Source organism: Cryptomeria japonica, chromosome 10, assembly GCF_030272615.1.
Source record: "Cryptomeria japonica chromosome 10, Sugi_1.0, whole genome shotgun sequence".
Lineage (NCBI taxonomy): Eukaryota > Viridiplantae > Streptophyta > Pinopsida > Cupressales > Cupressaceae > Cryptomeria > Cryptomeria japonica.
The window spans coordinates 410,746,828-410,773,393 of NC_081414.1; the positions used below are offsets into that span (position 1 = coordinate 410,746,828).

At 40.3% G+C, this 26,566-nt stretch overlaps 1 protein-coding gene across 1 annotated transcript in view; it reads right to left on the reverse strand.

The window, feature by feature from the left end:
- Positions 1-103: 103 nt before the first annotated feature.
- LOC131038501 (RNA pseudouridine synthase 2, chloroplastic) overlaps positions 104-26,566 on the reverse strand; it is a 188,844-nt gene continuing 162,381 nt past the window's right edge. Inside the window, exons 6-7 of the mRNA XM_057970948.2 lie at positions 1,137-1,312; positions 104-1,003 (exon numbers count right to left, since the gene is read on the reverse strand). Coding sequence (XP_057826931.2) covers positions 901-1,003; positions 1,137-1,312 — 279 coding nt within the window. The 3' untranslated portion in view covers positions 104-900. The remainder of the gene's footprint in view (positions 1,004-1,136; positions 1,313-26,566) is intronic.

Here is a 26,566-nt window from a genome sequence, read left to right on the forward strand (position 1 = left end):
TTAATAATATAGTATATACAATAATCCCATGTGACAATAAAACCATTTAAAGACTAGAGTACATTAGCCAATGTGAATATATTTAATAAAATACACCAACTCATAATGCCAATGTCCCGTCATCCTCTCTGGTTTTATGATATTTTGATCGTTTCTTAATACAAGCTGCAAATTGTTGGCACAAATTTTAATATCCAGAATTTTACAATGAGGATAATAAATTTCCCCTTAAAGTCATTAAATTATGTTTCCATATGACTATAATAACATTCTAATAGTCTCCAAACTGCATCATGTCTACGCATCCTAATCTTTTCCTGGTAAATGATTATATACCTATATGTATGCAAATTTAAATTCTTAATATTTCGTTCCCTACAGTAGCACAGATATCCGGACTCTTACACAGTGAATCCGTATTAGTTTAGGTTTATCATGTGCTAGATTACTATGCAGAGCTTGAAGCTTCGACAGAATATTTACTAGGCTGAGTTCAACTTTGATGCCTCCATCCACATATGCATACCCATTGATGCAAATCGGTTAATCTACAGTTTGCAGTGAAACTTCATCTCTGACACTGACCTTCAATAGGTACCGAATTCACAGTAGATCAGAGAATAGATGCTTTCAAATCGCTTCACATTGAAATTCAACAAGTTCATTCAAGCAATCACCTACAATGGAGGATGATTGAAACCAATACTTATATATTTTAGGGGATTTTTATTCCTAATCTAAGTTTTTCCATCACTTCATTTCGTTTGATGAATTAAACATATTTTTATAATGCATGCAGTAAAAGAACAAACCAACTTCCCTTATTCAAGATGTTTATCCCATAGTTTAAATAAAGAATGGGCTTGTAAATGTGAAAGCTTCAAAAGTTGAAAAATGTCATCATTTAGACTCCATGTTTCGAAGTTGGTGCAACACATCCATAAAATCAAGTGGAGGAGCGCATGAAAACTTCATTTCCTTTCCAGTTTGAGGATGTTCAAAGCTGCAATTGTAGGAGAAGGTCCAATCACTGATTAGCCAAATGTTAAAAACCAAATAGATTGTCCAGACACTGCTAAGTCTACCCATTAGTAATAATCTAATGGAGCTTCCAATTATGAAACAGCTACACTTACCCAAGAGACAAGGCGTGGAGACAAGGTCGCTGGAGATTGGAAATTAGTTTTGAAAGCCGACCATGATACTTTGAAGCCACTTTTGGTTTTAACCGAGATAATGCCATACCTGTTGTTCCTCCATACAAATCATCCCCAAGAAGTGGATAACCAAGGTATTGAGCATGAACCCTTATCTATAAAACACAAAAATGAAAATATAGATATAGATAAGAATAGAATTATTCCAAGCTGATTCCTGAGTATTACAGATCTATAATGAAAAGCAAACTAGAAAGAGATATCTAATACAGAATGAAACGTAGTTACTAGGCAAGAGGCATATATGTAATGCTGTTGTAAAAACACTATCCACTTGTAGTTGTTCCTTGCTTGGAAAGGTGGGGAAAGGCAAACAAATGAATCATAAGAATTGATCAAACCATAACTTAGAGGAAAAAAGTTAAAAAGATTTGAAATATCTTAAAAATTCTCTTTCTGGATAAATGTATTAGTTTCACGACTCAGATTATGAAAACATGAATTTAGAATGTACTTTACACCTGTGAAATAACCAAAATTTAGTAGTTATGATGTTTGTCTCCTTCTCGAAGTTTGAACATACAGAAGTCTTCTTCAGAACTCACTGACATTTTTTAATCTCCCATAAACTCAGAAAAGCTAATCCCTCCCGTCAGTCTCTTAAAGCTGGCTGCTGGAAGGACCAATTTCTAGAGCAATCTTCTTTCAAAATGGATTCACATGTACCTTCTTCCCAATCCCTTGGAAAAAGCATAGGTAAATGGGCTGTCATAGCCTTACTTCACATGTACTCAAAGCTGCCACAATATAACCATATAAAGTTATACTAACAGGATAGAAGAAAAAACTGTCATGTTGAGGAGGCAAGTCTAGACGTTAAGTTCTCTATGCACCGATAACACCCAAACCTTGCTTTCCTAGCAATTAAAGATGATAGATACATCAGGAGGCCGCGGCCTCCTCTTAGACCCTTTTCTTACTAAGTCCAAATCAAAATTTTATATTTGCATTCACCAAAGCCAACAAAGGTCTGTAAGGAGGAACTTAATTATTTCCTTCAATACAATGCACATACAACATTTCATAACTGGATTTTCCTAACAAAAAGAAAAAGGTTGCCACCCAAGTCACCAAGAGACTAGTAGCCTGATCCTTGGTACTTCTATCCTACTTAGGAAGTGGATCCCCATCTTGGAGACCCACGTGCAGATGTCTCCAGACATTAAGGATATTTTATATGAAGTTTCTTTGCATTTCTATACATCAGATATATCAAGTGTTGATACGCAGTTGACTAAAGCTAAAAAAACTAATAGACTAGTAATTTTCTGTTCATTACATACAAATTTACCAGAAAAGAAAAAAAATTGTAGCAAAAAGAAATTCTTATCAAATTGCAGAGAGATAATAGTATTAAGAGAATTTAGAAAAAATAATAAGGCTTAAGATGTGTACACACAGTAAAGTTTTATCATATGATTGAAAATGACCACCATAAAGGACCCCTTTTTTTTTTTTAAATAATGGCATTCCCTTACAAGTCTTTATTTGCCATTTCCACATGATTATGGTTTAAATTTTTAAATTATTTTTTCTCTATCATGATGATAATTATCAAATATCAATATAGTTAATCTTTGCCTTTTGTTAACATCTGGTTCAATACTATCAAAATTCAAATGTTAAGTCATTTTTTTTAATAATTTTTAAACATTTAAGTATTTTACATTCTTTAAAATTGCATATCCATTGTATGTTTTTACTTTTTTTCTAAATTAAAATTTAATATATATAGTATCCAGCATTTTTGGAAAACCGGTGTATCAACATCCATCCCCACCTCTTGATAAACTATGTTGCTAGCCCATGTTGGTGTGGACATGGTATATTACCTAACTAGTTTCATATTAGGTCTTACTCATACTTACATACTTAAGATTGCTTAAGCCATTTACTTTTTATGTCTCATCGTGGGATTAAGAAACTTCTTTTGATCTTATTATATATCCTAGGGTTTCATTCTTGTCTATATAACAAAGGTTTCTTCATTGTATATTACATCAATATCATTTTTATAATGAATTCTCTAGCTTCATAACATTTCCATTGCTTCTTTTTTGTGCGGAAACTTGTTTTGGTAGCAAATAATCTTTGGTTTAGTGTGGGGTTGATCAAAAACACTTAAATAGTATCATAACTCCAAATTTGTGATTCCATTCCCTCTTTTAAGAGAGTTTGGCCAAGATCTTTCACATGATGCATTTTGGTGCAACAGGGACTTCATAGTTGCACTCAAAACCCTACAAACCTATAAATCCATAAAGGCACAATAGAATTTGGAGTCAAAAATTTCAAACGTTTTTTGGGAAGGTCAGAAAAATGTTGCCTAAAAAATATGTATAATTGTACGGGTCTATTCAATTTCATACAGTCATTTAGTCAACAATTCCATACAATTATCTACAGTTATGTACAGTTGTATATTTGTCATACAATACTAGCTGCCATTGCTGTAGAAATCATAATCTAATACAGAATATTCCTTTATACTTTGTCCACCTCACATCTGGTACAATTTACAAAAAAGAGACTTTATTTTTTTAAATTGCCACTGTCAATGCAAAGCTAACATCTGCCAACATGGGCTTAGTGTGATGGTTAAGTTGTGGTGTTGTTCTTGCCATCAAGGTTCAAAACCCCCTGGTGTGTTGTTATTGAATATTCATTCCCCCATTTCTGACTTCATTGGCTCATAGCTCCGGGTCAAAAGCATTTACCTCTCTTAAAAAATTCAAAGATGACATCATCACCATGCCAGCCCCTAGTCTTAAGCATCTAGTCATGTGGCTAACAAGTGCCCAAAATATACCCTTGTTTCTTTCTTTAAGCCCCAAAAGAGTAATTTTATAAAAAAAATCCATAACTTGGGCATACGGTATTTAAAGTTTCGCAAAAAAATAGGCATTCAAAGCTAGTTCTAAGCACTACAAAGAAATCCACTTGATTTTCTTCATTTTTCCCCAAGTACATGTTATTTTAGTTTGATGCCCCTTTTTCTATTTTTACTTGTACTATAGATATCTTGCAAAATATATTACCATTTTTTATGCTGAGGGTTCCAATTTCATATATTTTAATCCCTCATCTATATACGAGGATTATATCATTGTAAAATCATGGGTTTTTCAATTAATCCTTTTGTAATCGCCCAAAACAAAGGGATCTATAAGTCTTGCCAAGACAACATCTTGAAAGATATTAGGTAGCTTCATCTCTTGCAACATCTCTATGGCCTTGTCTATGAACTAACTACACCTAATTAGAAGCAAACATGGGATATCAAGAACAATCATGTCCTTGGATTGATTGGTAGCAATGTTGATTTTGACAGTATGCAATCTATATCACATATTGAGTGCCTACGCACTCTTTGAACCAGAATTTGGGAGATCTTTGGAAACCCACATCTCTCTCCATTCCCAAATGGTCCTGTTATGGATTGTCTTCTACCCCTTAATGATTGTGATAACCTTGAGGCTTGATTATTTGGCCAGTCTTGATAGTTTTGATGATATCAAGGCTTAACTTGATGCTTCTCTTCCTACAGATGTATCCATTGGTTCTTAGGCTTCTATGACTTGTAATCCAAATTTAGAGGCTACATCTTCTTTTTCTCTAAGTCACTATCCTAAGGCTGAGGATTCTTACATTCCAACATTGGCACATACATCTTCAGGTGTTCATATTTAGACATCTTGTGTGGACATATCATCATGGGAAGGCCACAATAGTTGGATGACATACATCAAAATAACATCTCCATCTCTTATTGCTTCGAGTCATTCTTTGTAATAGGTACGTCATAGTCTTCCAAAATCTAATACATTGGGATGAGTACTTGACAAATATTATGAAATTGTTGTGTGTCCCAACATACAGATTCGACACACATATTGACATTTCATCTCCTCTTTGATGACAATCCCATCATCGTTGTTGTCACACCAATTTCATCTTTGGATCTTGTTCTTCATTTGTTTGCACATGGTCTTAGTTTGTCTCCTTCTTCATTTATTGAGCTTGTACTTGATTTGATTGGATTGTACTTTAATATTGACATAGAAACACCTGAGTAGAGTTCAATGACAACACCAACAACAACAATATCATCAAACATCCTACATCCATACTTGGTATTGTTTTTTTCCAAGGGGAGGAATGTTGTTCAACATTCATGGATCTTCATCATCATCCTTTGCCGAGCATTCACCATCAATGTAGAAGATAATACATTATGGGGGGGATACATGGTCTCTCTCTTTCTCTCCTATATGGGAGATATATATTGTACAGCCGTGACCTAAGTTACTAGTCTGGGTTCAGGTGCAGGTTCTAGTATGAGAACCTGGTTCGTGGCTACAGGCAAAAATTTTCTTGCCATTGGATTTGTGGGTTCGGGTTCGTCCATATACAAAAATTTAAAGAAATACACAGAATTATAAAACTAAATACATTATCAGAATTTCAATTGATAGTTCAGAATTTCAATATTATCATATTATATCATATGCCATTTAATATAATGTCTAGGTTCACGATTCAAATGAAAATCATTACAATTACAAAATTGACAATCAAAAATAATAACAAAAACAAGAATAAGGGCATTTCCATCGAAAGAATGAAACACCTGAGTAGATTGTACTTTAATATTGACATAGAAACACCTGAGTAGAGTTCAATGACAACACCAACAACAACAATATCATCAAACATCCTACATCCATACTTGGTATTGTTTTTTTCCAAGGGGAGGAATGTTGTTCAACATTCATGGATCTTCATCATCATCCTTTGCCAAGCATTCACCATCAATGTAGAAGATAATACATTATGGGGGGGATACATGGTCTCTCTCTTTCTCTCCTATATGGGAGATATATATTGTACAGCTGTGACCTAAGTTACTAGTCTGGGTTCAGGTGCAGGTTCTAGTATGAGAACCTGGTTCGTGGCTACAGGCAAAAATTTTCTTGCCATTGGATTTGTGGGTTCGGGTTCGTCCATATACAAAAATTTAAAGAAATACACAGAATTATAAAACTAAATACATTATCAGAATTTCAATTGATAGTTCAGAATTTCAATATTATCATATTATATCATATGCCATTTAATATAATGTCTAGGTTCACGATTCAAATGAAAATCATTACAATTACAAAATTGACAATCAAAAATAATAACAAAAACAAGAATAAGGGCATTTCCATCGAAAGAATGAATTCATCGTATGATGTCCAATATTGCTCGACAGGTTGCTGCAAAAATTATCAGGCTGTCAGGAAGTTCACATTCAACATAAAAAAGTACATCACAATTCTCTGTCTGACTTCCTTGCAAAGACTCCAATAAATCGACTCCTAGGATGTAACCCAAATATTTTGCAAAGATTCCAATGAATCAACTCCTGGGATGTAAGCCAAATGTTTTGCAAAGACTCCAGTAAATCAACTCCTGCAATATGAGCCAAATGTTTTACACAGACTCCAATAAATCAACTCATGGTATGTGAGCCAAATGATTTGCAAAGACTCCAATTATGTTAGTATTGGGTTGTTTTAATTCCACTAGATTTTCAAAATGAGGAGGAAGATCAGCTGATTAGAACCCTACCAAGGATGTTTACCTTGCAGACATGTTGGTCTATCTCACTTGATGCTCTAGATGGTTTTTGCACTTTGAGCTATATAAACGTTTCATGTTATATCTACAAAAATCAAACCTCCGTAATTGGTTCCACCTTGTTCAAGCAGACAAAACACAGTTGATAAAATTCTTACAGACTATATATTATGCCCAAAGCATACAAACAAAAACTAAATGAACTCAACAAATCAAATATTTACTAAAGCTACTATTCTTGTTCTTCCTTATCCTCGCTGGCATGTGCATAAGAATGCAATCACAATGGCCAAAGGCTGCTAGTACCATTGATCCGAATTATGGATTCGGATGACAACACCTGAGTGAGAACCTGCGGTATTGTGGATTTGTTTACACGAACAAGGTAAACACAAAATTGAAGCAAGCCAAAAAGTAATCCATTCAATTCGAAAATCCAACATATAACAGTTCAAGAGATTCCAAGGGTCACCCAAACCCCTTCAGAATCGAAACTCAACAGTCATATTTGTTTGTTACATAATAAAATGCAAAACTACGAAATTTTCAAAAAACTATATGAAATTTTGTCCTAACTTTAAGTAGACATAACTTTCTACTCAAAACTCAAAATTGCGAGCCGTTTCACTCGTTGGAAAGGTCTCCAAGGACAAGCCAAAGTTTCAAGGGCTGAAAATGCCCCGAAGACCTTCAAAATACCCAATTACTAACATATAGAAAAAAACTAGAAAAAATATGAAAATATTTTTTCAATATTTCAAAATTGTTTCTGATCATTACTTCCCCCTTGAAAAGCAATGGGCCCCATTGCATCAACACTCTCAATGAGATGAGGAAAACGGAGCTGAAGCTGCTCCCGGGTAAACCACTTTCCTTGTTGAGCAATCTGCCCTGCTCGAACCACTTTGTATAGATAGATCTGTTGTTGTTTGAGTGTTTACACCATGGTGTCTACAATCTGATCACATTGGAATGGAGAAGCTGCATCTGGATTCAATTCTGTAGTGGAAATTGTTTCTGCCACATCTGCAACATCTAATAGTGGAGGAAAATATGGCTTCAAGAGTTCTACATTGAGATTGGATGAAGACCCAAAAATGGGGGTAAATTGAGCTCAAAAGCATTATCACCAACTTGCTTGATGATTGTGTATGGCCCATAACGCAGAGGACGAAGCTTCCTATTGGCACCTTGCAATCGTTCCTTTTGGATATGCAACCACGCCTTGCCCCCGACTTGAAAATTATGAGGAGTACGATGCTCATCATGTCTCTCCTTATATTTATTATTGGTATGCTCCAAGATTTCATGAGTTTGTTGTTGCAAATGATGAATTCTATCAATGAACTGTGTTGCCTTATCTTCCTCCTTACCAACACGTGGAACCAGATCAAGTTGAATAAATGGTATGGCAACATCCATGGGTGCAAGTGGTTGATAACCAAGACAAACCTCAAATGGGTGAGGATGTGACCAGTAGAGCTGTGAATTGCCCTGTTGTAGCTATGTTGAACATATGGAAGACTTTCATCTCATGTGCGGGGATGTTTTGAGTGATACATGTGTAGGATGTGAATGATCATCCGATTCACTACCTCTGTTTGGCCATCTGTTTGAGGATGGAAAGCAGTAGACTTTGCTTATTTTGTGTCCATCTTCTCCCATAATGTAGACCAAAACTTACTAAGAAACCTGTTGTCCCTATCTGAAATAATAGCAAACCAAAATGAACCCAAACGTGTTCAAAGAAAAGCTTTGCAGTGTCCTATGTAGAAATTGTCTTTTTACAAGCCACTATTACTGCCATTTTTGAGAACCTATCTACCACAACATACACACAATCGTGGCCTCTTTTGGTGGCAGGAAGACTAGACATAAAGTCCATAGAAACTGAATGCCAAGGTTTTTCAAGAACAGGAAGTGGTGAATATAGTCCAAGTTTACGATTGGCAGGCTTAGCAATAGCACATGCGGTACAAGCTTGAATATATGAAATGACATCATTTCTCAACTTTGGCCAATAAAAATACCTTTGAAGTATAGCAATAGTCTTACCTATGCCAAAATGACCAACAACCTTACTATAGTGAGCTTCCCATATCAGCTTTTTGCGTTCTGCATTGGGCACACAGATTGGCCAAGGTGATAAAGCATTCCATCCTGCAAATAGAAGTCATTCACTTGATTTCCCCTCACCAATTGATTATAAACATCTGCAAACTCAACATCATTCTCGTACAAGCAAGCCCAGGCTTCAGTTTGATGACCACATGAGTCCAACACCATACTTATAGCTACAATCGGAGGCCTGCTCAAACAGTTTGCTACTTTGTTAGTGCTTCCCTTCTTGTGGTGAATATTGAGATGATATTGTTGAAGATAGGCTGACCATCTTTAATGTCGATCATTCTGCAACTTCCCTTGTGTTTGCAAAAATTGAAGAGGTTTGTGGTCTGTGTGGATGACAGTCTCCTTACCCAAAATATAATGTTTCCACTGCTTACAGGCTTGAACGATAGCATACAGTTCCTTGTCATAAGTGGCATACCGGCGCACTGTATTAGAAAAAGTCTCACTATGATATGCAACTGGGTGACCATGCTACATGAGGACTGCTCCTAGGGCATATTCTGATGCATCAGTTTGTATTTCAAATGACTGTTGCAGGTCAGGAAGAGATAAAACTAGTGCAGAACATAACCTTCGTTTTAACTCCTCAAATGCTTCTTGTTGAGCACCTGTCTATTTGAACTTTGCTTGTGTTCCCCCCCGTAATGAATGATTTAAAGGCCAAGACAAATGGGAAAATCCCAACACAAATCTGCGATAAAAGTTTGCCAACCCAAGGAAACTTCGTAACTCTGTGAGATTTCTAGGAGATGGCCAGTCCTTAATCACTTGTATCTTTTCAGGATCAACATGGACACCCTCACTGTCAATAACATACCCTAAGTATCTAATACTCTGCATACCAAAGGAGCACTTTTCTTTGTTTGCATAAAGCCCATGATCATGTAAAGTTGAGAGAATTTTTTCCACATGTTGCAAATGTTCCTCCCAAGTTTTGCTGAAGATGAGTATGTCATCCAGATATACCACCACAAAGGAATCAGTAAACGGTCTAAGTACATCATTCATCATTCATCATTCTCATGAAAGTCGTTGGGGCATTTGTTAGACCGAAAGGCATCACTAGCCATTCAAACAATCCCTCTTTAGATTTGAAAGTTGTCTTCCATACATCAGCTGAGTCAATTGGTACTTGATGGTATCCTGATTTCAAATCAATTTTTGTGAAGAATCGGGCCCCTCTAAGCTGGTCCAAAAGGTCATCTATCCAAGGAAGTGGATACCTTCTTTTGACTTCCACTATAAACAATAAAGTGCAGGGCTTTTCCTCCGACCCACATCTGTGAGTGGAACAATCTTTCCTCATCCTCTCGGGGCAATATCTTTGTAGTAGCTCTGTTGCATATGGATCAGCCTCAATGACCTATTCATGACTTTCTTCTATGCAAAATTCTGCCACCTTAGGTACTACCTTATCCTCATGTGTCTCCATCATTAAACTTTTTATGGTTCTGCAATCTTTTGTGTTATGAGAGGGACTTTTATGGAACTCACACCACATACCGTTCTCTTGTGCCTTCTTCATACCCCATGCCTTTTTCGGTGGTGAATTGGGAGAAGATTCCTTGGAGGTTTGTTTCCATGCAGTTTTGCCACCTTCACCCTTCCATTTGTTGTTTGCGAAGTTATCCCTCCTTCCTTTCTGTTTGAATTTCTAATCAATTTTTGTAGCAAATTTATATGCACTAGGTAAAGTCTCTATGTTCAGGAATTCCATTTCAGTTTGGATATACCTATGGAGCCTAGTTTGATATTTCAAAAATCGGTGCTTCTCACAATCTTTGATGCCAAGCTTTGTTGCTAAAGCCTGAAACATATTAGTATATTCCTGAACAGTTTGGTCCTTTTTCTGTCGAAGCAATTGCCACTGCATATATTTATGTTCATATGTATCTACAGGAAAATATTCTTCCTTTATGTGCTCCATGAATTCTCCCCATGTGGGTTTTTGATCAAAAATAAAAGTACTGCCAGTTTCTGCTGCCTTGGATACTAACTTTGCTTCCCGCAAATCTTTCACATGATTTTCAGCTTTGAGAAGAGCGAAAGTTATTTTCTCTTCATCTGAGAACTGGTTGACAGAGAAATACCTTTCCAGTTTTGAAACCCAATCATCAACAACATCCGCATCAATCTTTCCTTGAAACGTGGGTATATCGAAATTCACTTGCACCTTAAATGGTGTATACCCTGTGAATGGTGGGTTTGCTTGTGACCCACGACTTTCCAGCATTTGCTTGAACTGCTCCATCATTTCTTCACATTGTTTTGTTAATGCATCTGCAACCAACGCTTTAATGTCATCGTCGGTCTGCAACTTAGCCATCTGCGATCGTGTGCGTCTCAAAGGAAGGTAGTCTGAAGGATTTCTTGTTTCCAACCCCAATCTTTGATATGTTGATCGCGTGTGATATGACATACAGGAGCGAACTTGCTCTGATACCATTGATCCGAATTATGGATTCGGATGACAACACCTGAGTGAAAACCTGCGGTATTGTGGATTTGTTTACACGAACAAGGTAAACACAGAATTGAAGCAAGCCAAAAAGTAATCCATTCAATTCGAAAATCCAACATATAACAGTTCATGAGATTCCAAGGGTCACCAAAACCCCTTGAGAATCGAAACTCAACAGTCATATTTGTTTATTACATAATAAAATCCAAAACTACGAAATTTTCAAAAAAAATATATGAAATTTTGTCCTAACTTTAACTAGACATAACTTTCTACTCAGGACTCGAAATTGCGAGCCGTTTAACTCGTTGGAAAGGTCTCCAAGAGTTGAAAGCGAAGTCTTGAAAGAACGTGCCTACGACAACATTCTAAAGGACAGGCCAAAGTTTCAAGGGCTGAAAATGCCCCAAAGGCCTTCAAAATACCCAATTACTAACATGTAGAAAAAAACTAGAAAAAATATGAAAATATTTTTTCGATATTTCAAATTTGTTTCTGATCAAATTTTGATGGATGAAGAAACCACGGTTACAAACAAAAATGAAGATTGAAATGATCCAATGTCTCAGTAGTAATGCTACATGCTATCAAGCTTGCAAAAAACTTACCAACACACAACCATAATATGGTGTTTAGTCCTAAATGTATAGTTGGTGAATAATCAGATAACACAATATCTCCTACACGTACCAAGTATTCATGGAACAGAACAATTGTACATCATAACATAAATGACAAATGATAATAATTAGACCAAAAAGTTATATCTTTATTCCAATGTCAAGAATTGTCCATACATCATCTCCCCTGCCGAGGTTCCAACCAAACAATATAAAGACCCGACGGTTGGTCAAGTTGCCAACCGTCACCAACTCCTAACTACCCGACGGGAACCTCTCGGCGACAAACATAAACATAACACACTTATAAATATTATTCTTACTAACATACGTTATTTACCCCTAACATTAGCCCCTCCAAAAACGTAGTCGGCTTCCAGACGACTCAAACAAGAAAAACTGAATTATATAAAACATAGCTAAGATTGAGAAGAGGGAGGAGGCGTCCCAGTAGTGGCCGCACGAGGAGGTTGTTGTCCGGCTTGAAGTTTCAGGTTCTTTTCAGCCAGCAGCTGCTGTTCCCGTGCTTTCTTTACCATGTGAGCATCTTCCATTAGCTTTTTATCTTTCTGTTCCAACTGTAAGGTGAGCTCTGCCACTTGGGCTGCTAATGCCTCCCAGTCACCCGTACCAGTTTTTGCCTCCAAGTCACTCGTACCAATTTTTGTTGGTACCGTACCGGTTTTTGCTGGTACCGTACCGATTTCTGTTGGCACCATACCAATTCTTGTTGGCACCGTACAAGTTTCTTTCATACCAGTACATGTTGGCACTGTACCAGTACTTGTTGATGTTGTACCAGTACTTGTTGGTACCGTACAAATGTCTTCCGTACCAGAACCTGGATATGCGTACCAATTCCTTGCTCGGCCATTATGTCTTTTCCTGGTATTACCTCCCCTGCCCCTGTCTCGTCTACCGTACTGGTACCCTCCTTGGTTTCTGACGCAAGTACTGGTTTCTGTGGTAATGATACCCGCCGCTGCGCTGGTGGTTCCCCTGCATTGATTTTCCAGAACAACACCCCTACTGGTCGTACGTTCTCTACAGGGCTGACCACCGTAAGTGCTTCCTGTGGTACCAAGTGTGCCGAAGATAATTTCGAGGGTGTGAATTTTACCCTCGTATGAGCCCGCAATCCTCCCTGTTGCTCCTCCTCTTCCTCTTCTTCCTACTGCCACAACTTTGTTTCTTCTTCCTCCTCCACAGCTGTGTGTCCTGACAAATAGAACCCCTCATCAACGCTTTCCTGCTCTTCCATCTCTTCCACCTCCTCCGAATCCTCTGCGTTGCTAACCTCTTCAATCTCCATGGATGTGTCCAGTTTCCTCCTTTTTCTTGTCGGTTGCGCTGTGTAGTGTACCTACCAAATCAAATGGGGGTTTGGGGCAACGCCCCCAACGGGGTCAAGGGGCAGCGCCCCTTGCGGGGGTTTGGGGGCAGCGCATCAATTTTCTGCTTTTTTAAGACGTCAAGAACAAGGCCAAAGAAGTCAAAATTCTGATCAAGGTGCATTCTCCCATACAGGAATTGTGTTTTCTAACTTGTTCTTTCGTACAGACTTGTGCTTCTCTCTTGATTGTATGATGCATAGGTGTGTGGCTTGAGACTCCCTTCATCCAACTCAAAGCTGATGCCTTCGAGTTTTTGATATATTGCTTCCTTGACCATACGGTATTTCTCCTGTGGTTCGTACGGATTTCTCTTGGTTGTCATACGGCCTCCGCCTTTGGTTGTCGTACCTGTAGCGTGGTCGAACGACCTCTCCCTGATTGCATCCTTGTATACCGTACGATGCCTCATGTACGATGCCCGTACAGCAATCATGCATGTCGTACGATGTCTCTTGTGCCATATATGTCATACGGTTTCACCGTACACCGTACCCTTTTCTCTATGTAGTTTATGTCCTATGATGTACGGATCAAATGAACGAACTACACCGTACGAAATGGTTGGATGAGGTGCGTCGTACGGGTTGATGCTTTGTTGTGCGCCGTACGGAATGGTGCTCTGTCGTACGTCGTACGGACTCCTCGCCTTGTCGTATGGAATGGTGCTCCACGCCTGTGTTTCGACCGTACTTGTTGACCGTACAATGTACGGTATTTCTGCTTCTAACATTTTATTGATCTCCTCATTTACTTTGGCTGCGTAATTTTTGTTCATCCTATACGGCCTCCTTCGTACCGGTTGGGCTCTTGGTACGAGGGTTATGCGATGCACGCATAGCTCTAGCGGTACCCCCTTCAAGTCCTTGTAGGTCCAGGCAAAGACATCTTTATATTCCAGAAATATCTTGAAGGTTGCTGCCTTTATCATGGGATTCCAATCATCTCCTACAAGTATCATCTGTGGTTCTGCCTCATTGCCCAGATTAACCTTCTCCACACCCCGTTCCTCGTACTTGATGGGTTTATCCCGTTCAAACTGGTGGGTTGGCATGTCGTCCATCCGTGCCATTCCCTCTTGGTATCTACCGTACTCCGGGGGAAAAGATTGTTCTTCCATCCCGCCGCTTGATTCTCGTATCTCACATATTTGAAGCATGTGACACTCCGGGTGGAAGACCTCATTGTCCTCCATTTGCCAATGAAAAAGTCCCGCCAGTGAACTGGTTCCATCCTTGGAACATCCGTCCAGTTCCAACACTCCTTCCTCGTCGAGTTCTTTCCCTCCTCTGTCTCCCTTAGAACCCCACTCCCATCTATTTGAATCTTCTGAGTCGGAGTCCGATGACGCGAGCTCTTCGCTAACGGACTGGTTCCTTAGATCAATTACATACTTATGACTGTCACTCTCGATTGAGAGCGTATTCCTTTTCCAGTTATGATTAGCTTTGGCCATGATCAGCCACCCCCTTCCTAGAAGAGCGTCGTACGCTTTCCTTTCCAGCGGAATGACTACAAAATCCAGAAGGAATTGTTGCGTCCCAATTACCACCTTTTGTGCCATGAGGGTATTGAGGGGTTTGATATCGTGTTGATCTGCACCGACCAAGTGGAAGGTTGGTGGCCAGAGTGTAGGCTTGCCGAGGCTTCGCCAAGTTTCCTCTGGTAGTATGTTGACTCCAGACCCACCATCAACAATGGTGTTTGTAAGCTTTTGTCTCATTATATCCATCTCTACTACTGTTGGCTTCCGTCCGACGCCCACCGCGAGTAGCATAGGATTCATGGCATCCGTACCAAATTCCTTCACCGAATCCATACTACATGGTTCCGTCATCGTTAGGTGTTCCTAACTGAGGGTAGTATCCCGGGTTATATTTGTCATAGCCATCCTTAACTGTGGCATGGTCTGCAGAAGGTCAGACACCCGTACGAGTATTGTGGTTTGTAACATCTGCTTGATGATAGTTTTCTCCGGTTCCGACCGGACTGGTGCATCGGCAGCCAAGTGCGAGGCCCTCCGCTCTCCAGCCATCGCCCGCTCGATATCCACCCTTGCCTCCTGAAGCCTTTCTTTTTCTATGCGAGGGTCAAGGTACATGGCTTCCTTGTTTTGCAACCTTGTGATTGCCAGTATGTCTTCTCCTGATCCCTCCACATCGAGCATGTTCACCCCTTTTTGCCTTGGACAATCTATGTCCTCGTGATTTCCTGGACCACACCATCTGCACAGCAAACTTCCTGCATCACCTCCATTTGGGCATTCTCGGGCAAAGTGACCCCATTCGTTGCACTTTCTGCATTGAATCATGGGTTGCCCCTTCCCGTCGTATTGAATTCTGCTCCTTGGTGTGTTATTATTGGATCTATTGTTACCCCGCCGATTGTTTCTATACCCTCTAGGTGAGGCGTCAGAGTTTGTTGTTGGCTTCGACGGTGTGGCTTGGTCGGGTTGGGCGTAGAGCACTTGTGTGCTATGTGCTTTCAAGTTGTACGGACATTCCTTAGTGGAATGTCCCATTACTTGGCAGATGTCACAGAAAACTTTGTGGGGACAACTTCCTTTAGTGTGTCCTTCAATCTTGCAGTCAGTACACCATGGTTGTTTTCCTTCCCTACCACTTTCCTTGTCACCTTTTAACTCCTTCATCATCCTCATCATATCCTTCCGGAGTGCTTGCACGGTTTTGGATCCCCCATCGTTGTCTTCGTCCGTGCTGTCACCATCGCTGGCCCGTCGCTTCCCTTGGGATGTCTTGTTTTCACTTTCAATATCCATGGCGCGATTGTATGCTTCGTCGTACGATGGCGGAGGGACCACTTTCATCGTCCTTCTCAGGGATGGTACCAATCCTTCCATGAACCACCGCTTCTTAAGGCCATCCGCCGACTGGTTCTCCATTTTGTTAAGTAGTTCCCTCAGCCTTCTGTTATATGCGCGCACACTTTCGTTTTTTCCTTGTTTGGTGTTGTAAATTTCTGCCACAATTTCGTTGTCATCCCGTAGGAGTTTGAATTCTTCCTCGAAGGCCTTCTTCAGATTGCTCCAGGACGTTTTATGCTGAGCATCGAGGTCTGTGTACCAGTCAATAGCTCTTCCTCGCAGAGTGGCCGGAAATGCCTTCACCCAGTAGTCCTGGTCGTCCTCGCCATTTGCTTCCCAGATGGTGACGCATGTCTTGCAATGTCGTACGGGGTCCTCTAACCCGTCGCCCATGAATTTTGGGAGTTTCTGCTTCTCCAGAGTGTGTGCCATTTTCTATATGGTTTTATGCAGTGCTTGGAATTGGCTATATGTTGGGAAGGTACTATGTGTCCGGGAGGTACCATACGCTCCTGGTCTGGTCGGGCCCCTATCAATCGGGCTTTGGTCACCTTCACTTCTATAGTCCCTCCTTCCCGGGGTTTCCGGATCTGACCTTCCTATTTTGATGCCCTCTAACAAGGACAAATTTTTAATGCGAGACAACGTTGCTTCAAAAATAGTGGCAATTTCCTCGCACAAGTCTCGTACCGCCTCCTCTCCTTGTTCGGAAAATTCCAATTGGGTGCTTTGTGATTCGGCTCTGGAGTCTTCTTCACTTGACGTCAAGTGTGGGGCCTGGTCGGCGAGATCTTCTTCCGCTACGTCTGGAAGTGGCAGGTTCCTAGCGACCTCGGCCAACTACTTCCACGTACACGGTTTTTGCCTCTCCCGACTACGACTCCGACTCACACTCCGACTTCTATGGTGTTTCTCCGGACTCCTCGAGTCGGCAACCACCCTTAGTCGTCGTCTCCTGTCGGCCTGTTCTTTTATACGGAGAGATCTCCGTACCGTTCCCTCGTCTACTCATTCGATAGCAGTGGTACGTCTGTCTTTGTTCAGCCGTAGGGGCATCAAGTGCCATAGGTACGACGCCAACTTGCCTCGCTCTCCTCTTCCTCCCTACGACTTCGTTCCTCGTACCGTCGGAGAACTTGTTGCCGCCGAAGTTCCTTTGTCGTTTCCTCCCTTTGGTCTTGGAGTGCAATCAAATTTCTGGCGAGTAACCTTGGAATACTCCCGAGTAGGTCAAAGACGGGGTGCTGACGATGAGTTCACCACGTACCGTGCCTTCCGAGACGACTCTCTCCTGAGCCTCTCGCTGCACGTACTGTGTGACCGACACGTCCCACAACTCCACCAAGTCTGTCGTCAATTGATCCTCTCATTCCTCTTCCGTGGTACTCTCTTCGTGCGTGTCGCTGTCCACGACAATTAATTGTTGGTTAAATGGTCGGCCCATTAATTGCTTCCGCCTACCGCCATAGTTATCTCCAGGTTCGTTCAGGCAACGGCGCCAAAATGTTTAGTCCTAAATGTATAGTTGGTGAATAATCAGATAACACAGTATCTCCTGCACATACCAAGTATTCATGGAATAGAACAATTGTACATCATAACATAAATGACAAATGATAATAATTAGACCAGAAAGTTATATCTTTATTCCAATGTCCAGAATTGTCCATACATCATCTCCCCTACCGAGGTTCCAACCAAACAATATAAAGACCCGACAGTTGGCCAAGTTGCCAACCGTCACCAACTCCCAACTACCCGACGGGAACCTCTCGGCAACAAACATAAACATAACACACTTATAAATATTATTCTTACTAACATACGTTATTTAACCCTAACATATGGTAACACATTTAACATGTACATGTGTGTGTATGAAAGATCCCAATCCAATTTTTACCATGTCTGATCCAAAATTTAAGGTTATGTTCAATGTTTATCTGCTGATAAGTCTTTGGCCAGCGTATATTTGGATGTGTTTGATTGGTCTTTGTTTTTGTTTTGGTTGGTTTTGAAGTTTATGAAATTTTTTTAAATATTACATAAAAGAGATTGTTGATTTAACATAACAAAATGCATAACACATAAGGAAGATAATCAAGAAACTTTATTTTTGCTTAAAAGACCAATGAACATACCATTAACATGTGCCCATAGGTCTGATGTAAATTTCCAGCCAATACAAATATAGAAATCAGCTCCAAATAATGTTAAAACCCTAAATACACTCTAGGGTTTGAAATCATTCAACCCAAAATGGAGCGGTTGACTAAAATAGAGCTGGAAATAGATAAAAATGACCTCTAGAAGGTCTGCCCTGCAACCAATTATAGGAAACCTGCCCTCAAACTGATAGATCTGCTCATAAATCCCCAATGAAGGCTGCCATATGCACACTAAAGTTGTATTCTGATGGAAACTGATACCCGGAGAGATGGGTTTTCATCCAAATCCCCCAAATCTTCCAGAAGTTGGCGTTCCTGGAAACCCAAAGCTGCTGAAACCCTCATGCAAGCTGCTGATATGAAAATGGAGAGGTAAGAATGAGAGAAAATGTTATGAAAGTTACTTTTTATAACTCCCCAAGAAGTTCAATCCATGTGAGGGGTCACTTTTTGGCCTTAAAAACTTAAAATTGAACTTGAGGATCTATTTTCTCATTGGCAAAATGCCCCCCTTTAAAAAACAACTTGAGTTACTAGGTAGGGGGTCACTTTTCACTATTCATCCTTATGTTTTTCAGTTACTATTCACATAAGGCAAACATTAGAATTTCAATTTTAACCATAGAAATAACTTCCAAAAACCAACTGAAAGACCTGCGAAGCTCCCAAACTGGATCCCACAACCCCGGGTTGGGTCCCATATCACTCTACTAACCTATGGGACCCCAATAGCAGGTCAACCTCCACCAAAAAAAATCTGAGAGGAATAAGGAGGGGACATTACAGTCCTCCCTTCTCGGAATTGCTTGCCCTCAAGCAATTGCAGAGTTGGATGCTGAAGTATCCTCTCACTTTCCCATGTGGCATCCTCCAAAGGCAAGTCCTTCCATCGAACTAAATACTCCCCGCTGACTCTGTTCCTTAGCCGCCTCTCTCTCATGTCAAGAATCTCTGCATCAATTAGTATCAACCGGCCTTCTTCATCCAAGGGAGGCAAATCTGGTGATGAAGTAACATGTTGTCCCAAAGCCTCCTTCTTCAAACAAGACATATAGAAAACATTATGTATCTTGCTCTCTGAAGGTAGCTCAAGCTCCTAAGCAACCTCTCCAACCCTCCAGAGAACTCTGTATAGTCCATAAAATCTGGGCCTGAGCTTTTCAGCCCCACTCCTCTTGAGTGTACTCTGCCTGTAGGGTTGTAGAGGCAGGAAAACCATATCACCTACCTCAAAGGTCCTCTTTATCCGGTGTCTGTCAGCATAAAGCTTCTGTTGATTCTGAGCCTATTGAATGTTATCCTTAAGTTCCTCAAGGATATCTTGTCCTGAAGCCACTCATGAGCTCTAGGCGCTCTACTATCACCCAGTGCCAAATCCACAAACGATAGGGCATCATAATTGTATAATGCTCGGAAGGGAGTTATGCCCATAGACATATGATGCGTAGTATTATAACAATACTCGCCCAAGAATAACCATCACACCCATGCTCTCTGTTGGCTCGACACATAGTTACGTAAGTATCCCTCAACCCACTTGTTGACAACTTGTGTCTGCCCATCAGTCTGAGGATGGTAACCGGTACTGGGGGTCAACTCGGTACATAAAAGTCGGAATAGTTCCTGCAAAAATATACTCATAAATCTGCTATCCTGATCACTGACAAAGGTCCTCGGTAGTCCATGGAGACGGAATACCTCACAAAAGAATAACTCTGCCACCTGTGAGGCTATGAAGTCTACTGCAATAGGAAACAAGTGTGCATATTTTGTCAACCTCTCAACAACCACACATATGCTGTCCTTCCCCTAAACCCTTGGAAGACCTGTAATGATATTCATCGATATACATTCCCACTTCTGTTCTGGAATAGGCAATGGCTGCAGAAGTCCAGCTGGGAAAGTATGCTCTGACTTGTTCTGTTGATAAGTCACGCACTCTCGAAAATAACATAGGACATCATCCTTGAGTCCTTTCCATGAAAATCTCTCGCAAACCTGCCTGTAAGTTTTGAAGTACCTAGGATGTCTTGCTAGTGGAGTATCATGAATGGCACGTAGAATCTTTTCCTTCAACTTTGATCTAGGAACTAAGTAGATTATATTCTTATAGTATATCACATTATCAATCACCGCATACCTGTCATCCTGGACCTGCCCATCTATAATCTCACATGCAAACTGATTTTTGGAATACTCAACTGAAAGTTGAGACTTCCAATCAACTGAAATCTCACTTATGGAACAAAGGGCAGCAGCTGAAGGCCTCCTGGAAAGTGCATCGGCAACAACATTTTTCTTCCCCTTGACAAACTCAATGTCAAAATCATATGCCTGAATCTTACTGACCCATTTATGTTGGCACTCATTGAGTTCTCTCTATTCCAGGAAGTATTTCAAACTGTTGTGGTCGGTTCTCACAACAAACTTCCCAGCCACTAAATACTGTCGAAACTTCGCCAAAGCATGCATGATGGTGAGCATCTCCTTATCGTAGGAGGAGTACAATCTCTCATTGCCCCTCAATTTCCTGCTCTCGTATGCAATGGGATGGCGGTTCTACATAAGTACCGCCCCTATACCACCTCCTAAAGCATCAAACTCTAGAACAAAGGGCTGAAATAAATCTGGAAGAGCTAGGACGAGACATGTGCTCATAACCTACTTAAGCCTGCCAAATACACTCTGAGCCTCATCTATCAAGCAAAAAGCACCCTTCCGTGTAAGATCCATCAGAGGGCTGCTAGTTGTGAATACCCCTTCACAAACCTCCTGTAGTATGCACATAATCCAAGGAAACCCCACAACTCTGAAACATTCCTAGGTGGCGGCCAATCTAGCATTGCTTGTATCTTTTCCAGGTGAACCTTCACTCCATCTGCACCAATCACGTGACCGGAGTATAATATCTTTGTAAGTCCAAATTCACATTTGGACATTTTGGCAAACAAAGACTGAGCCTCCATAATACCAAGAACCTCATCCAAATATCTCATGTGCTCCTCCCAGGTTCTACTGTATATCAGGATGTCATCGAAGAATACAAGCACATACGCAACTGCTTATTGAATACATGATTCATGCATGACTGAAACATAGCAAGTGCGTTAGTGAGACCGAATGGCATCACTAAAAACTCATAATGTCCGTATTGGCATCTGAATGCGGTCTTATGGATGTCCTCCTCATGAATACGGATCTAATGATATCCTGATCGAAGATCAATCTTCGAAAAATACACTACCCATGGCGCTCATCTAGTAACTCATCTATGCGCAGAATCGGATACCTGTTCTTAATTGTTTTCTTATTGAGTGCAAGGTAATCAATGCACATGTGCATGGTGCCATCCTTCTTCACCAACACCACAGAAGAAGCAAAGGGGCTAGAACTAGGCCTGATGAATCCCATGTCCAGTAATTCTTGGATGGTCTTCTCTATCTCATCCTTAAATGCCTTAGGATGACGGTAAGGAACTGTAATCATGGGTTTGGCCCCCTCCTCTAGCTCTATCACATGCTCAAACCCACGATCAGGGGTTCTACCCGAAGGAAGATCTCCAAACACTATGTTGTGTCTGTCCAATATCGTTTGAACATCTCCATGCAATGCTGGTCTATCATCCGAAGAAGGTGACATGGACGAAATGAAACATTGTGTCACCCAAGAAACATCCCCATGCTTGAAGATAGACTCCATCCTGTGTGCCGAAACTACAATAGGTCCACCATCAGAGAGAGCTTTCAGCACAACCTTCTTGCCATCCGCTACGAACTCCAACTCCATCCGCCTAAAATCCTGAACATATCTGTCAAGCGACTGAAGCCACTGGATACCAAGCACTGTGTCAATCTCACCAAGACCCACCACATAGAAGTCATCGGTCAAAGTGTAATCACCCATATGAATACTGAGTTGTGGGACCCTCCTAGTGCAACGCATAGAAAATCCATCTGCCACTGTCACACTAAAACCCGAAAAATCCTCTGCCTGTAGCCCACGCTTAGCAACCAAACCCTCGTCAACAAAAATATGAGTGGCACCACTATCCACGAGGCAAATCACACGCTGTCCCTTAATCACTCCCTTTAAACGAAAGGGATGAATACTAGGGACTCCTGAAAGAGTGGCAATAGTGACCTTGGACGTATCCAAAGCCTCATCCTCTCCAATCTCAACCTGTGGAACCTCATGCTCGTCATCACTATGGCTGCCCTCAAATGTTGTATCCTGTGCGTGCTCATCATCTACATTTGAGTAAACCTCTATCAGATGTGCTTTGCCTTTCCCAAGGCATGTATGTCCAAGCTCCCAAGGTTCCTTATAGGAGAAGAAACGCTTCTTCCTCCTCAACTCATTTTGTGTCTCATGATCCATCCGAGGAGGTGGTGTACCCCTGTGTTGAGTAGAAGACCTTTGATTAGGCTTAGAGCCTCTGGAAAACTTCCTATCCGAGTGATAAGAAGTGGGTGGTGGTGGTGTGGTGTCTAGGTCCAAGGTAATTTGTATAGCCTTGTGAAGGGTACTAGGCTTAAGAGCCTTGACTGGTCCCCGTAGTCTGTCATGTAATCCCTCCACAAATAACATCACCACATGTCTAACTGGCATCTCAGGAACCATCATTGCAATGCGTTAAAACTCATTGATGTATGTTTCAACGTGGCTTGTCTGTCTCAATAGTGCTAGATCCTTGTAATATAACCCCACATCCTTGCAGTCAAATCTAGCAATCAGCCGCTCAATAAACTCAGTATAGGAGTGTACAAGTCCATGGTTTTGGGTGACCAAACCATGGTGCCACCAATCGTAGCCAACGCCCTCTAGATGCAACACTGCGAACTATATGGCCTCGTCCTCGGGCATAGGCTTGAGAGACAAGTATATATCCAACTTGTGCACCCAAGCTCATGCACTCATCGTCCCACTACCATCAAAAGTAGACAAAGAGAGCTTATCACTAACCCTCTGTAGGTCACCGTTACCCGGCTGACGAGGGCGTCTATCATCCCTCCTCATGATGTCTCTGCGTTTAGAACAATACTAGGGAAGAGGGAATGCCTCTCTCACACGAGCAGGTAGGCGACTCCACTCATCATCGATTGCCATCACCACATCCTGAAATGCAATGCCCTCCTGTGGGTGATCTGGAAGTGGCTCGTCTCTAGGAGGGAACTGAGGCTGCAGAGGTCTATCTATTGTCCGAGTGTGAGCCCTCTCATGTCTATGAGAACCACGTGCACTGTCAAATGATAATGGGGTTCTACTACTGCCACAGCTGCCAATTGCAGATACCGATCTGTCATGCCTGTCATGCCTATCCCTATGGCGCCCCAAGTCCAATGTGTCCAATGTATCCTGTAACATGTCAAGTGCCTACACAATCTTAGGCTGAGACTCCACAAGAGTTCTAAGTAGCTCATCGGGGTCTAGACGATTCTGCTTATGATTAGGGCTCCTACTACCCTCTTGATGATCACCCTTGTCTGCACCTGTTGGGACACCGAAATTAATGGCCAAATGACAGGGTCCTCTTCTGCGGGTGTAGTATCTGTAAGACCCAAATTGTCTGCGATGCATGTAAGAAGCCACAACACCCTTAGGCTCGCAGGGTCATCGCTTTGATACCACTGGAAGATCCCCAATCCAATTTTTACCTGGCCTGATCCAAAATTTGAGGTTATGTTCAATGTTTATCTGCTGATAAGTTTTTGTCCAGCATATATTTGGGTGGGTTTGATTGGTCTTAGTTTTTGTTTTGGTTGGTTTTGAAGTTTATGCAAGATTTTTGAATATTACATCAAAGAGATTGCTGATTTAACATAACACATAAGGAAGATAATCAAGAAACTTTATTTTTGCTTAAAAGAGCAATGAACATACCATTAACATGTGCCCATAGGTTTGATGTAAATTTCCAGCCAATAGAAATATAGAAATCAGCTCCAAATAATGTTAAAACCCTAAATACACTCTAGGGTTTGAAATCCTTCAACCCAAAATGGAGCGGCAGACTAAAATAGAGCTGGAAATACATAATAATGACCTCTAGAAGGTCTGCCCTGTAACCAATTGTAGGAAACCTGCCCTCAAACTAATAGATTTGCTCATAAACCCCCAAAGAAGGCTGCCATATGCACACTGAAGTTGTATTCAGACGGTAATTGATACCCGAAGAGATGGGTTTTCGTCCAAATCTCCCAAATCTTCCAGAAGTTGGCATTCCTGGAAGCCCAAAGCTACTAAAACCCTCATGCAAGCTGCTGATCTGAAAATGGAGAGGTAAGAATGAGAGAAAATGTTCTGAAAGTTACTTTTTATAACTCCCCAAGAAGTTCGATCCATGAGAGGGGTCACTTTTTGGCCTTAAACACTTAAAATTGAACTTGAGGGTCTATTTTCTCATTGGCAAAATGGCCTCCTTTTAAAAACAACTTGAGTTACTAGGTAGGGGGTCACTTTTCACTATTCATCCTTATGTTTTTCAGTTACTATTCACATAAGGCAAACATTAGAATTTCAATTTTAACCATAGAAATAACTTCCAAAACCCAACTGAAAGACCTGCGAAGCTCCCAAACTGAATCCCACAACCCCGAGTTGGGTCCCATACCACCCTACTGACCTACGGGACCCAAATAGTAGGTTAACCTCCACCAAAAAAATCTGAGAGGACTAAGGAGGGGACATTACAGTGTACACACGTATGTGTATATATGTATATGTATATGTATATTATATTATACAATGATTGTACGCTATGCCCTTATCCTACAGCATGTATTGGGATGTGATAACCTACTGTAGGCCACAATATCCTTAATTGAGTCTATTATGAGTCCATAAGGATAATTACTATAGGTAGGCTAAGTTGACCTCATTGGGATTAGGACACTAGAAAATCCCGATATTTCTATATATAGGAGGATGTAAGTAGTTGTTAATCGTCTTATTGTAAATTCTATTCATGTTGAAGAATTATGGAGGTTTGCCCCCTTGAAGTGGCTTATTGTTAGCAAATATTTGCAGCATATTTCCTATTACACTTTTCTCTTGTGTGAGTTATTTCATTACAAGTGATAGCAAACCAAGATGTTGGAATCCGGGAGGCAAAAAAATGGCATTTTTTCAGACTTGTGAAGTACATATCTCTCTCAAATTGGAATTCTTTTTCTTGATTTTTGTAGGGTTAATCAAGGACATACTGAAGCTGCTACAGTTCAGATTGGAGATCATTTGAAGCAATTTTGAATAAGTTATTGCAAAATAAGGGTTTTCACCAAATTCACTTCCAAGACTGCATCAACGGATATCTTGGGGATTTTGTTTTTGAAACTCACTGTCATGTCCCCTCTTGGATTGTTATATATATATATATATATATACGGAGAGAAACTATTATTATTAATTAATATAATAATTACCAATGAATGATTATTTAAAATTCATTAAATAAATATTATTTATGAACATGATTTAAATATTATATATTATCAACATAATTTATAACGAATACTAATACAATTAAAATACAAAGAAGAAAATAATAATAAAAAAAGTAAATATATACATATAATAATAATGATATAAATAATAATAAAATATAATATAAATGAGTCGAGATTATTTAAATACAACCCTTGGCTATACCATTACGTAGGCATGAAGAATGAAAGGAGTTGAAACGTCGATGTTTATTATTAATAATTAATAATTAACATAGAGACTATTCGGTGATAGGCGTCGTACAGTAATATGAAGAAATGAGCGATAACATGAAAGGAGGAAGAGACTATGCTTAAAATGTATTAAGCAATTCAGACAATGATTAGTCAAAGGGACGATAAATAGCTTGGAATGATAATTATATTAACAGCGACTATGATATAATAATTAAAGGAAGGAGCGGTATATACAAATCCATATTTGCAAATAGTAAAGGGGGTGACACCGATTAAGGGAATACAATAGTCATTTGTATATTAAAGAGATGCGATCTATTGTGGAGAGACACTGTTAGGGAAAGACATGTCTCTTACACATTTAAGGGTTACAGCCATTTGTATTACAAGATATATAATATGAATCGAATCCCATTTTGAAGTGGGGGGTGCTTAATACGTATGCTGGATA